Genomic DNA, 13978 nt, shown 5'->3' with positions numbered 1-13978 from the left:
CCGTAGAAAAAGGGTTATTGTTGTCACTTAGGCAAGGGCATTTCAGGTATTTCGAATTTCACTAAGTAAAAGCTAGCTCTAAACAAACAAGGCTGTCAGTCTGCTTGTCAGGCCCGGCCCTGGGGGGGCGAGCGGGGCGGCTGCCCAAGGCCTCCAAATCTCAGGAGCCTATTACTCTATTAGGGTTTTTTTAATCTATATTTTTTATTTTTTTTCCTTTAGCCACTCGCCTTGCGTAGTTGCGTGTGCCCTTCCCCTTGTCGCTGCGCCTGCGCGCCTGCCGCTGCCGCCTGCAACGCGCCCGCGCTGATCCGCTCGCCCGCTCCGCTGACGCGCACGGGCCCACGCCTCGCCGACTCGCCCGACAGCACCGCGTGACCGCGACCGCGAGTGGCGAGCCACCTGTATCTACGAGACTGTGAGTCTGCGACTGGCCGACTGCGACAGTGTCTGCGCCTGTATCTGCGACTGCGACAGACTGTCTGCAGAGCATCGTGTCTGCGTGTGCTCTCATGATCTCGTCGAATCGTTGATCGACGTTGTTTGCTTGTTGTTTGTGCTCTCGGCCTCTCGTCGATCGAGCCCTGCAGCCCCTGTCACGCACGGCACAGAGTCGTCGTCCGCCGACCGACGCCAGACACTGAGAGCCTGAGACGTGGACGCCCAGACCGAGAACGCCAGATGCCAATCGCCACTGTACAAATTACAATCACATATTCACATCATCTAGTTTCTGTTTTGAGATGAATTTGTTTTGGGTGTTTGTAAATTGTGAATCCAATAGTTCGTTTGTCCGTGATCAATTTTCAAAGTATGCATATCAATTGTTAATTTGTTTTAATTTTCAGCGGGAAGATGTCGAGACGGTGGCTCGTCTAGTTGTCTTAGTCGACGAATTGGTGATTGGGGACAACGGTGAGATGGCAACTTGGCCTAATCGTTGAGATAATAACTCGTCTTAATCGTCTAGTTGGTGATCCTTGTAGTATTTCAACCACTAATGTATTTTCTTTTTAATTTTCAGCATGTTCTTGAATTATGTCTTCTAGAAAGTATGCATCTGGCAGCGAAAAAAGGAAAAAAAAAAAAAGAAACGAGTAGATGAGTTGGTGGAATCACAAAAAAGAGCCATTGACAAATTTTTTAAGAGTAATACGAGCAGTTCAAAGAACCTAGATGAGTTGGCGATAGCTGTTATGGAGGAACAACCTAATAAGAATTCAGAAGATCAATGCCCTACAGAAGAAAATATTGATACCAATGGGGATGATAACAATGTGAGTGATCATGAGCATATATTTAATTCATCTGCTAGTGTTGATGAACAACCGTTTTTTTCTATGGATATCTATGATCCACGAATTTGGAGTACTCTTGATAATAAAGCTAGGGACGTATTAGTTGAGAAGGGACCTATAAGAGAAGAAAATCTTAAATTCTTTTTAGATGGTAACTCAAGGTATTTTTCGTATACTAATTATTCTAGAATAATGAGCAATGGAGAGGTACATGACAGAAAATGGTTGGTTTATTCTAAGCATGTTGACAAAGTGTTTTGCTTCTGTTGTAAGATTTTCAAATCTAACAATAGCAAGAGTTCATTAGGAGATAATGGATTTAGAGATTGGAGGCATCTCAGTGAAAGGCTCAAAGAACATGAAACTAGTGTCGAGCATATTACTAGCATGAGGTCTTAGAATGAATTAAGTACTAGATTGAGCAAAAATGAAACAATTGACAAAGATTTGCAACAGGAAATCACAAAGAAGAAAGAATGGTTGAAGCAAGTTTCGTTTCGAATAGTTGCCATTGTTAAATATCTTGGTAAACGAAATTTGGCTTTTAGAGGATCTAGTGAGCAGCTTTACAATGATAACAATGGTAATTTCTTAGCTTGTGTTGAGATAATTGTAGAATTTGATTTGGTAATGCAAGACAACCTTAGGTGCATTCAAAATAATGAAATTCATTATCATTATCTCAATCACAAAATTCAGAATGAGTTGATTTCTCTTTTGGCTTCCAATGTTACAAATACTATTTTAAAGATTGTCAAAGAGGCCAAATATTTCTCCATTATCCTTGACTGTACCCCTGATGTGAGTCATGAAGAACAAATGACTTTGATAGTTCGATGTGTTAATATGTCTAAGAGGAAAACAAAAATTGAAGAGTACTTTCTTGGGTTTTTGAAGGTAGATGACATATCTAGTTTGGGGTTTTTTAATGTATTGTTTGAGTCTATGAAGTCATTTGGTCTTAATATTGCTGATATAAGGGGTCAAGGTTATGACAACGATTTAAATATGAAAGGAAAACACCAGGGGGTAAAAAAAGGTTGCTTGATATCAATCCAAGAGCTTTGTATATGCCATATGCTTGCCACAGTCTTAATCTCACTCTTTGTGACATGGCAAATCATGTGTTAAAGCTATTTCATTTTTCGGTATTGTGCAACGAATATATGTATTATTTTCTAGTTCTACCAAAAGATGGAAAATATTACTTGACCATGTTCCAAGTTTGACTGTGAAATCATTGAGCAATACCCGTTGGGAGAGTAGAATCAACAGTGTTAAAGCAATTAGATATCAAGCTTCTCATCTAAGGTCAGCTTTGTCCGAGTTACATCAAGCTTGTGATACCGAACCCAAGGACAAGAGTGATGCAAAAAATTTATTCGATGTTCTTGGTAGCTTTGAGTTTATACTTGGTATGGTTATTTGGTATGATATTTTATTTGCTGTAAATACTGTGAGCAAGAAGTTGCAATCATCATCCATATGCATCGACTCTGCCTTGCACCAAATTGAATGTATGGTTCAATACTTTGACAAGTATGGAAATGATGGGTATGCATCTAGTTTGAACATTGCCAAAGACCTTGCATCTGAAATGGGTGTTGAGCCATCGTTTCCAGTAAAATGTCAGGCTCTTAGAAAGAAATAATTTGATGAAATTGATTGCAATGAAGAAATACTGCAAGCCGAGAAGGCATTTGAAGTTAATTACTTTTTGGTCATGGTTCATATGGCAACAACTTTATTGAAAAATAGATTTGAAGAACTCCAAGTGTTTCAAGGTATATTCGGGTTTTTACTGAGTTCAAACGCCTTGAAGTCACTGAATAATATTGAACTAATAGATTATTGCACTAAATTTGCAAAAACTTTCTATCTGCATGGTTCATCTGATGTGGAGTTAAATGATCTAATATCTGAATTAAGGGTTATGCAATTGACTTTGCCGGATAGAACAATGTCTGCTATGGAAAAGTGGACTGGTATCCTAATGTTTCTATTACTTATCGAATCTTATTTACTGTACCTGTGACTGTGGCATCGGCTGAAAAAAGCTTTTCAAAGTTAAAGTGATTGAAGAACTATTTGAGGTCAGTAATGTCTCAAGAAAGGCTAACTGGTTTGGCGACCTTATGCATTGAGAAAAATTTACTAGATGAGATTGATATTGATACTATCATTAGTGACTTCATTTCTGTAAATGTTAGAAGAAATTGTTTCGGATGATCTCCATAGGTAAAGTTACAATCATATGTAATTTTACTTTGTAAGCTTAGCTACATTCATTGTGTCTAACATGTATAATCATATTCTTATATTTGTTTTAGATTTATGATAAGCTGGTTTCTGTTTTCAAGTTGAGTGATAGAGTCGTGATTGCTAATCTTGGTGCTGATATATACAGAGACTTGATTGAGAAGTATGTCTTTATTTTTCCCTATCATATAGTCATATGTCTCGTATACATCTTGTTTTCTCTGTTTATATTATTGTGTACTGGGGTATGCTATTTTTTTTTCATATAATACATACAACTGCTATTTATTTAATATAATAAATAACACTATTGCTTTGAGTTACTGTAATATGTAAATATTTCAAAATTTATATTTAATAGGATCCCTTTTTAATCCCATCTTAAATCACCAAAATATTAGAACAGGCCCTGCTGCTCGTTTAGCTTCGGAGACCGCACGGGGGCCTAATGTTAACACTTAACAGCTTACATCGAAAGCGTAATCTCAATCTTCGAAGTGCTAGATTTTCTCTCTCCTTGCCTCTTTGACACACATTCTCACTCCACGCCCTACCGGGTACCAGCTTGTCTAGCTCGCCAAACACCTGAACAGTTGAGCTAGCTTTCCTGCCGCCAAACAATGCCTAGCCTCCACCACTACGCCACAGTGACAGTGCTGCTCGCCATCACCACCCGCCTCCTGCTGCTCACCGCGGCGTCGACGGCAATGCCGGACCCGGCGTCGCTCGGGCCGTCGCTGCTCTTCCCGTCGGCAGGCGCCTCGCCTGCGCAGCCCGCCGCCGTGGCGTCCACCATCCCGGCATTCCCGGAGCAGTCCGAGGCCGCCGCCACCTCCGTCTGCCAGCTTTCCCCCTCGCCTCCGCTCCTCCCCGCCATCCTCGCATCTTGCAACGCCGGCGGGGGCGCGCTCCCGCCGCGGCTGCAATGCTGCCCAGCGCTCGCCGCTTGGCTGTACGCGGCGTACGCGCCCACGGTGCTCTCGGGCCGCGGCGTCGGAGGCGCGGGTCATTCGGTGGCCTCGGCGGCGGAGGCCGCCGCCGTGGTTGACCTGCCGGTGCTCCCGGACGACGCGGAGGAGTGCGCGGGGGCGGCGGACCGCGCGCTACGTGCGGCGGGGGCGTCGCTTCCGCAGCCTCAAGGCAACAGTGGCACCAGCGCGAGCAACGGGACGGCGGCGTGTGACGTGGCGTTCTGCTACTGCGGGGTGAGGCTGCGGCAGCCGGCGTGCGCGGAGCCCGCGGGCAGGGCGGCTAGGAGGCTGGAGAGGGACTGCGCGCAGCCGGGGCTCGCCGGCTGCTCCAGGTGCCTCCGGGCGCTCAACAAGGTGAAACTCGAGATTTCTCTTTCCTTGGATGCTTGTCTGCTGCATTGGACTAGGTAGGTGTACGTGCCCTTGACAAAACTAGCTGCATTTTCTAATGGTAAGGTCGTGCTAGTGTTCACGCGACCGAAAACAGAATACCGCTCAGTTGATGTTTCCAGCGAATCGGACAGATCTGCTGCTTTCTCCTGCATCAGCGTGACGAGACGCCCTACACCTCACCTCCCCTGTCTCCGACCACTCCCCGCTGTCAGATATGCTCTCCCAACCTCCACCACGCTAACTCCGTGATGCCCCGCCTCGACCTAGCCCATCGGCTATCCTCAGCCTCCTATGGCCGGCCGCATCCCATATCCACCTACCCCACTTAGCATGTCTACGTCTTTAAGCCCGACAACCATGGAACACATCTTCAACCCCTGAAACCCCTCCTCCCTAACAATGGTAGCCGGATGTGAGCGTCGATTCTAATATTTCACGATTTTAATTGCCTGAAGTTTAGGGGGCTGGCATTCTCAACCCTGATTGCTTAATATGCATGAATCATTTCATGGCACTCCTTTTCTCTTAAAAAAAGAGAAGCTGTTCTTTTTCATTTTTAGATGTCAAAGTGTGATATTTAGCATTTCGAAATGATTCAGATGGCATTTAATAGAAAGCTTATTTAGTATCATGACCTAGAAATCTCTACTGATTGATCTAAAGCGTAGCTAGTTGAGAAACAAGACAAACTTGAGCTGTCAAATTCTACTGAACAAAAACCTGGAACGTATATCCATGAGAATGGACAAATAGGCGGTCCCTGCATTCATTGATACCAAACAAAGGATGGGGAAAACATCACGGAGAGTTCACAAGATCCCTACTCCCTAGTATGCAACTAGTAGAATGCTAACAAATAACACGCATGAGTACCGGTACCCCACGTAAAGAAACAAGTAAATTGCTGTCGTAGTGACATGTACTGCAACTCTCTGGGAGAACTTGTTTCTGCAGGTCTGGAAGAGTTTATTTCGTGTTTTTGAACGAAGTATAGGGTGATGACATGAAAAATGTGAAGAAGTACGTATTCTGTGCAGCATAATGCTACTCATGGAGTAGTGATATGCTCTACTCTACAAAAGTTACCTCCATTATTTTGTTCCTTATTTTTCAGAGTAAAAATTCTAGTCCTGAACCCTGACCTGTCGTAGGCTCAGTAATTCTCCCGGGAAGTTCTACTGATGGGTACTGCAAGCAATTCCTGAATACTTTCAATGATTTTGATATGTATGAATGGGCTTGTTGACAGATGCTTGTTAATTTGGTACTAAACTCTGAAACTTGCACGGTGTGAAAATAGATGAAGAGTAACTGGATGGTAATTAACTAAGTTAACACTGTACAGTAGTAGTATTAGTCCAAAAGACTTGGTGGTGCACGTGAACTGCTTTCGCTGATTCGTCTGAAACGCCCTGGGATGCTGAGATTTCTAGCGAGAAATCCGGGCCTGATGGATGTGTAGGACCTGGAGCATGATTTGCTCCAGAGCACCATGCCTCTCTCCCCTTCACCACTTTCACTTTGGTCGTTCGCTTTACCATTTGGGCTCAGGACTCGATATCGAGCCCTTGCTTGCCTTTCCTTCCGTCTCATCCTCCTCTTTTCTTCACCTAAAAAGCCTTACAATCACAGGTCGCCACTAACCCTTCGGTACAGGACCGAATCATCAAATGCTTTCCTAGTAATATTTTTTTAGGTATGCTTTGCTAGTAATCTGTGAGCTCGAAGACCGGGAAGAAAAAAGATGCCAAGCTCATCTCATTATCTCAAGGGAAGGACGCTTTGTTATGTTCTTGAGGCAGTGTTGCACCATGCGTCACATGAGCTTTGAAAGTTTCGAGAAATGTGATGTGAGTGACATCATGTCGCGTGAGTCCGCGTGCGCCAATTGTTGCGAGAGTGAGGGCACGAGGATGGCCATGGCCCCTCGTCTCGTCCTTTTTCTCCACCGGAATCTCTGTCATGTTCTAAACAAATCGCTGTGAATTTCTTACTGAAATCACTGTACTTTTCTTGCGTTGCAGCTGGGCGCCAACGCCGGCGGGAAGAACAACGCCACGTCGCCGGCGAAGGCGAAGCAGCAGGGGCGTGACTGCCAGCTCATGGGGCTCACGTGGCTGCTGCAGCGGAACGCCACGCGGAACCGCGCCGCGGCCACGGCGGTGATCCAGGCACTGATGGCGGCCGACGAGGCCGGCGCAGGCCACCCCGCCACCTGCTCGCTCCCCGTCGACGAACTTCCTGTTGCCGTCCGCTCGACGCAGATCAATGGCGCCGCCTCCTACCCCGCCGTTGGCTGGCTCCTTCTCGTCCTGCTTGGCGCTTCAGTTGGCTTCTTGTCGCAATGCTTCTGATGACGCGAAATTAATGTGTCGCATGGTCTCTTTGTTATTTAGATATTTGCGCTGTTGGTGTTAGTTCAGCAAAGATTGAGAATTAAAGATGTTGCTTTGATGGTAGAGTGGTGGACTTTATTGTTGTAATTATGTGTTTCATCCTTCATCTAATTTCCATGGTTAGTGATAAGTGACAGAGCTAGAACCAAATTCTAAAATTATTAACTTCTTTTTTCTCCTCCGCTATCTCTCTCTTCCCCACCCCTCTTCCTTCCAACTCTACCCCTTCATTTTAGTGGAGCTGTAGCCAGTTGGAGGGTTGGAGCCCCCGTGCTGGATCTGCCGCTGGCCATAGTCGTTGTTTCAGTGGCGTGCATGCATCTCCATTAGGACCATTACGTTATAGTACATCTAAAACAATATGAATTATCCAATTTCTCCTATCCGATGATTTAGATTGACTAATACTCTTCCTCCAACTATTATTATGAGTATACTTGAGAGTACTATGAGTATTATAAGGATAGTACCGGAAAAAAATCATAATTGACTATGCATCTAATAGATCAAAGCATTAGTTTGGTAGGAACCGTTTATTTTTTTCCACGACCATTTCTTCTTCTTACCATTTCTCTAGGGTTTGGAGTGTAGCGGCAGGAGAGGTGGCGGAGCTAGAACCAAATTCTAAAATTATTAACTTCTTTTTTCTCCTCCGCTACCTCTCCCTCTTCTTCCCCACCCCCTCTTCCTTCCACCTCTACCCCTTCATTTTAGTGGAGCTGCAGCCAGTTGGAGGGTTGGAGCCCACGTGCTGGATCTGCCGTTGTCCATAGTCGTTGTTTTAGTGGCGTGCATGCATCTCCATTAGGACCATTAAGTTATAGTACATCCAAAACAATATGTATTATCCAATTTCTCCTATCCGATGATTTAGATTGACTAATACTCTTCCTCCAACTATTATGAGTATACTTGAGAGTACTATGAGTATTATAAAGATAGTATTGAGAAAAAAAATCATAGTTGACTATGCATCTAATAGGTCAAAGCATTAGTTTGGTAGGAACTGTTTATTTTTTTTCCACGACCGTTTCTTCTCCTTGCCATTTCTCTAGGGTTTAGAGTATAGCGAAAGAAGAGGTAGCGGTGGGTTGTTGTGCCTCGGCAGATCAAGGTGGGGGTGTCAAGATAGGTCTAAGGAAAGCCCGATCCTTTATTATATATTGAGTCAGAAATAAATCCTAACATATTAAGACTTATGTTAGCACAACAAAATATCATCAACTTAACGTAAGAGTTTGTTATTACAAGAAAGACATTTGAGGGTCAAAAATCAATAAAACTCTGTACCTAGTGTGATCTTTTATTCCAAGCATCTCCACGTGTAGTCAACGAAGAGCATCATCTTAGAACGCACCATCTTCAGGATAATCTTCAAATTGTTTTTCGATTGAGTATTATGGTTATACTAAGTGTGAGTATGTCTCGTACTCTGCAAGTTATGATAAAATTATAAATAAAGGCATTCAACAAAAATAAAGCTAACAGGGATTTATTTACATAAAGGCATAATTTGAATAAAATCAATTAATGAAAATGAGTAATTAAATTAATGAACTATAATAAATAAACCACCTCAAGAATTTCTCCTCTTCACTTAACCAATTTTCCAACCACCTCAACCATAGTTCCCACTACCAAGGTTCACCATCTTAAACATGATTTTCGCAACCATGAACGACCAGCAAAAAATAATTAGTGTAACCATTCTAATCATGTGTGGTATTCCTTATCGCTCATAACCATATGTACGGCTGATTAATTAGTTTTACACTCTAGAGAGGTTGTATATTTTATCCACAAGTCCTGATTTTCTATTTTGCCCGTATTAGCTATACACTTACACACTTCCGAGATGTGCGGCTAGGAATCACTACAAGGCTGTTGCAAACACTACTACATAAAATGTTATCACTACCGGTTCAAAATTGATATCACTGTTGGTTTTTGAACCGACAGTGAATTAGCGGCAGTGATAATCTATGATTATCACTGTCAGCTTATGAATCAGATGTGACAACCCTACTATCACTGTCGGTTCAAGACATGAACTGGTAGTGATAATAATATGCTCTACCGTAACTTTTTAGCATAGGGACCTGTCTTAAGTTTGATGTCAAACTTAAGACATACACCCTATGTTGAAATGTTTGAAGTATAATATTTTATACCTAAATCTAAAAATAGAAATAGATGTTGCGAAGCTGCTATACCAATAGCTCTTTAGACGTTCCACGTCAAAGAACTCCTGATACAATAGCTCCTTATCTATTACATCGACAGTAACCCCCAAGATCCATTACGGATGGGGCAGACTGAGTGGTTTGTTGTAGTACATCGTGGTCACTGCGTGACAAGTGGTCGTGGTCGAGTCTGGTTGCGCCACTTGGATCCCAGGTGAACACATGTTTTCTATAGGGAGTGGTCGTTGATGTAGCATGCTTTTGCGGTCAACTCGGCAAACTGCATCCCAATGGGAGGTTAAATGACCAGAGAGAGAGATAGAGAGAGAATGTGGGAGAGAGAACATTAATTGCAACCGGACCCGAGGGAATTTTGTTTACCCACGTGTGACCTTTCGAATTTTGAGCGGACAGGACCCCACAGTAGTTGAGATACCGCGACAACCCTTTAAATTGGAGCGCCTATGGTTCCCCATGAACCTTTCGTCACCCCCCTAACCTTTGTCTCTATCTCTGTTCTTGCCCTCATAGCATCTTCAACGTCGTCCGATGGCACGCACCGGCTGCGAGCCTACCTTCCCAAAGTCCAAGTGCTATGTGGTAAGGTTGCGGCAGATGCATGATGCTGGCCTGCTCACCCATCGCTTGACCTCGGGGTACCGCTCCAGGGAGAGCGTGCTTGCTCCCCGCCTGGGGGAGACCATCATGTTCATCTCGTTCTTCTTGGCCAACCTCATGCCGCCCTTCTCCAAGTTCTTCACTACTATCATATCCTTCTACGACATCTACCACCTTCACCTCAACCCTAACTCCATTCTTATGTTGAGCATATTCGCTCATTTTTGTGGGAACTTCATCGAGGTCGAGCCATGCCTCGACCTCTTCCTGTTCTTCTACACTTGCCGGTCGGTGATCGGGCCGGCCACCAGAAGTTGCGGGTTCCACCTCCACAAACTCCTATATTGAGGTTGGCCTCAAGTCTTTGTGATCAAGGTTGAGGGAGGAGTGGTTCTACTTTGCGGCAGATAACTCCTTTGGAAACCTCCGAGTGCCAAGTGCACTGGCTTAGGTCATGGACAACTTGGGTAGTTCGCCCATGACTACCCCAGAGCTACTGACCCTAGTCAAGAGGGTTGGCCAGCTTCGATAGGCTAGGCTGATAGGGTCGGACGTCATTCGTGACTTCATCAAGCACCGGTTGTGCCCCCTACGGAGGCGAGAACACCTAGCGTTTCTGTATTCTGGGTTGAATGATATCACCTGTGAGAGCTTCACAAGTAACACGGTCGTTGTTTCCTTGGTGTCACCTCTTTAGATAGGAGTGTGACTTTTTGGGATGGGATGGTTTTGGTCCTGGTACAAGGAGTGCCAGATGGTGTGGTTTTCGTCATAGTACAGGGAGTACTGGACGGTTGTAGTATGCAGGGTGGGGAACCTTGTATGCTAGATGATGGATTGTTTGGGTTACATTCATTTAATACCTGTTTAATGCTTTTGAGTCCAAATGTGTTTTCATTACTCGCATTTACGCAAATATTACCTTGTGTCAGCCTATTCTTGATATAAGCCTGCATGTCATTATTTTCCCACACTTGCTGAGTACTTTATGTGCTCACCCTTGCTTTCTCCTACAAAAACATATGTTGCTTAGTGGAAGACTTTGAGGATTTCCAAGACGACGACCTGGTGTTCTAAGGAGCATGTCTTCCAGTCGGTGCCTATGGAGTATTGGTCGCCAATATTTTCATCCCGCTGCCGTCGTTTAGATACTATCGTTTAGGTTAATTTTGAGGTTGCTTAGGTGAAGTCTTTTATTGTAAGAAGTGAACATTTAATTAAATAAAGTATTGCTTTTGTTACTTCACCTATGACGTCCTTATGCGTGTTAAACTTTCTGGGCACACATAAGCCGCACTGGTAGTGGCAATGTCCAGGCTACTCCGGGCTAAACATCAACCACGAGCGGAGGTCTTGCGTGCAATGCCAATCAGCAGAGAAGCAATGAGCCTCACCCTAAACCAGCCAGAGGTGACTAGACTACTCACAATCGATTTGCCCTAAGCTAGCCAGGGGCGACTAGATCGCTGCTCACCGTGCCTCCACGCAATGGGAGAAGAGACCAATGGAGGATTCGACTTTCGCAGGATCATTCAAACGCGCCCGTGGGACATCGACCACCCACGTCTCTACAGATATGACCTACTCACCAGGTCAACTCAGTGGCTTCTCTAGGATGAGAGTTGTGCTCACCACTCTGACCACATGGTAAGTCCTTTCTGGTTAGGCATAGATAATTCGAGTTCTTTCATGACTCCGCCATTTGTTTTCACTATAAGTTGTAACACCCTAATTTTTTTTCCATTTTTAAAAATTCTCAAAAATTTGCTAAAGTTTGAAATGAGTTTAAATAATTTAAAAGAGAGAAAATCCTATTTCATATGAAAGAATGTATAATTGACATAGGATATAAATGATTATTTTGCATTCATGCTGAATTAGGCAAATAGGATTTTTATTTGGTTTTTGATGAAATTTATTTGAAGAGTTTTTGCCTTGATTTTGAATTTGAAGTTGGATTTGAATTTAGAGAGAAAAGAAAAAGATTAAAATCTTTCGCGGGCTGCTTTTCCTTTTTCCCGGCCCGGCTCCTCTTCGGCCTCAGCCCAGCAGCCGCCTTGGCCTCCTCTCCCACCTGGGCCGCATCCCTGCCTCGGCCCATTCGCACGCGCCAGCCCACGCGCCGAAGACGCTGCGCCGAGCCGCCCTCACCTGAGCGGCTGACATGCGGGCCCCGCATGTCAGGCCCTTCTTCCTCCTTCGGTCGGATTCTGACTCGAACACAAACACGCGCTGGCCGCCGCCTCCCGATTCGAATCTGAGCCGTCCCGAGCCCTAAAGCTTCTAGATTTTCGCCAAATCAAAGCCCGGGATCTCCTCTATCTCTAACCGGCCTTATCCCTAAAGATTTCATGTTTAAACGAGGAAACCGAGCTCGGATTTAGCCCCTCCGCCGTCGTGTCCTAGTCGAACGCGCTGCGCCGACGCCCTGGATGTCCCGAGCGGCCTATATAAGTAGAACCCCCTCCCCGAACTCATCTCATCCGAAATCGTCGAGACCCGAGCCCTAGTCATCGAGTTCGAAGCTTGCCGAGCCGCCATTGCTGCCGCTTCAACCGAGCTCGCCGCCGCGCCGTTCCAGAGCAACACAGAGCAGCCGAGGCCACCATCACGCGCGCCTGCCCCTATTGAAGCTTTCCCCACCGTTGCCTTGGTCCCTGCGCCGCCGGAGAGCCCTTCCCAACGAGATCCCGAGGCCTCCGCCGCCCCTTCCGTCGCCGCCCGCCTTCCCGTGCCGTGTCGCTTCCGGTAAGCCTCAAAACGGACTCCCTGCGCTTCCCCGAACCTTTTCCACTGCTCGTCATCGACGATTGAAGCCGGCGATGACCTTTTTCCCTTGCTCCGATGAGTTGCCGCCATGCCCGAGCTCGGCTCCGCCGAGAACCACCCTGCCGACCGTCCCCTTTAAGCTCAGCCGTCGGATCCGAAACCCATGGCCCAGATTAGATCCATCTATACCCCTTCGCTAACCAACCCGAGGCTGCCACGTGTTGCCACTTAACCCAGTCAGCCGCCATGCCATGTCATCCAGCCCCCTCAGCCGCCACCTAGCCATCTCTGCTGATGTGTCGCCCTGTCACCATGCCACGTCAGCCAGAACAGCCCAGTGAGTAATTCAAGCCTTTTTCAGTATAAAAATAAATCTGATAATTCCTTTAATTGGTAATTTTGCAATTTAGCCCCTGAAATTTTCTAAAATAACAAAAAGAGCCTTGTCTTTTTGTTGTTAGGTCCCTATATTTTTCATAATTACATTTAGGCCCCTCTATTTTTACAAAAAGGTCCCTGAACTTTCTGTTTAATTCAATATAAGCCATTTCCTTTTTCCAGATTTAACCCTAGACTTGTTTTAGCCCTAACTTTTTCATCGTAGCTTCGATTTAAGCGATTCTTGCGCCGATGGATTCGTTTTTCAGTGCTCTTTCTTTTTAACTAGTTTTTATCTTGTTGTTCTTTTGTTTTGTGCTCTGTTCTTAGTGTATCTTGTTTGTTTGTTTGTCGATTATTGTGCGATTAGCCGACAACGTCCTGGATCAATTTGAGGAACATCAAGACCAGAAGCAAGAATACACTGAGCAGCAGCAAGGAGAAGGCAAGTGTCCTTGATCATATTGAACCTATGTTTTAAATGTTTTGTTTTACAAAATTGCATGCAATATCTGTCAACATGATGGGTAGTCACCTATATTAGGTTTTTCCCTAGATTTTCCCTTATCATCCCTTGGAATCTAGATGGTTTATGGTTAGGTGTCTTGTATGAGTAGATTGCTTAGCCATGCTTTTGGGATGTTGAAAAGTGTCATAATCTTGACTAATAAAAATATGCAATAATGATGGTTAATATGTCGATGGTCTAGCAA

At 44.8% G+C, this 13978-nt stretch overlaps 1 protein-coding gene across 1 annotated transcript; it reads left to right on the top strand.

The window, feature by feature from the left end:
- Positions 1-3996: 3996 nt before the first annotated feature.
- Positions 3997-7429, top strand: LOC133925871 (uncharacterized GPI-anchored protein At4g28100-like). The gene is made up of 2 exons (XM_062371613.1): positions 3997-4882; positions 6946-7429. Exons 1-2 carry the CDS (start codon positions 4178-4180, stop codon positions 7273-7275), a joined length of 1035 nt encoding a protein of 344 aa, XP_062227597.1. The 5' UTR covers positions 3997-4177; the 3' UTR covers positions 7276-7429.
- The last annotated feature ends 6549 nt before the right edge of the window (positions 7430-13978 follow it).

Source organism: Phragmites australis, chromosome 8 (genome assembly GCF_958298935.1).
Source record: "Phragmites australis chromosome 8, lpPhrAust1.1, whole genome shotgun sequence".
Taxonomy (NCBI): domain Eukaryota; kingdom Viridiplantae; phylum Streptophyta; class Magnoliopsida; order Poales; family Poaceae; genus Phragmites; species Phragmites australis.
Note: the sequence above shows the minus strand (reverse complement) of the source record. Positions and strands in the feature narration are given on the sequence as shown.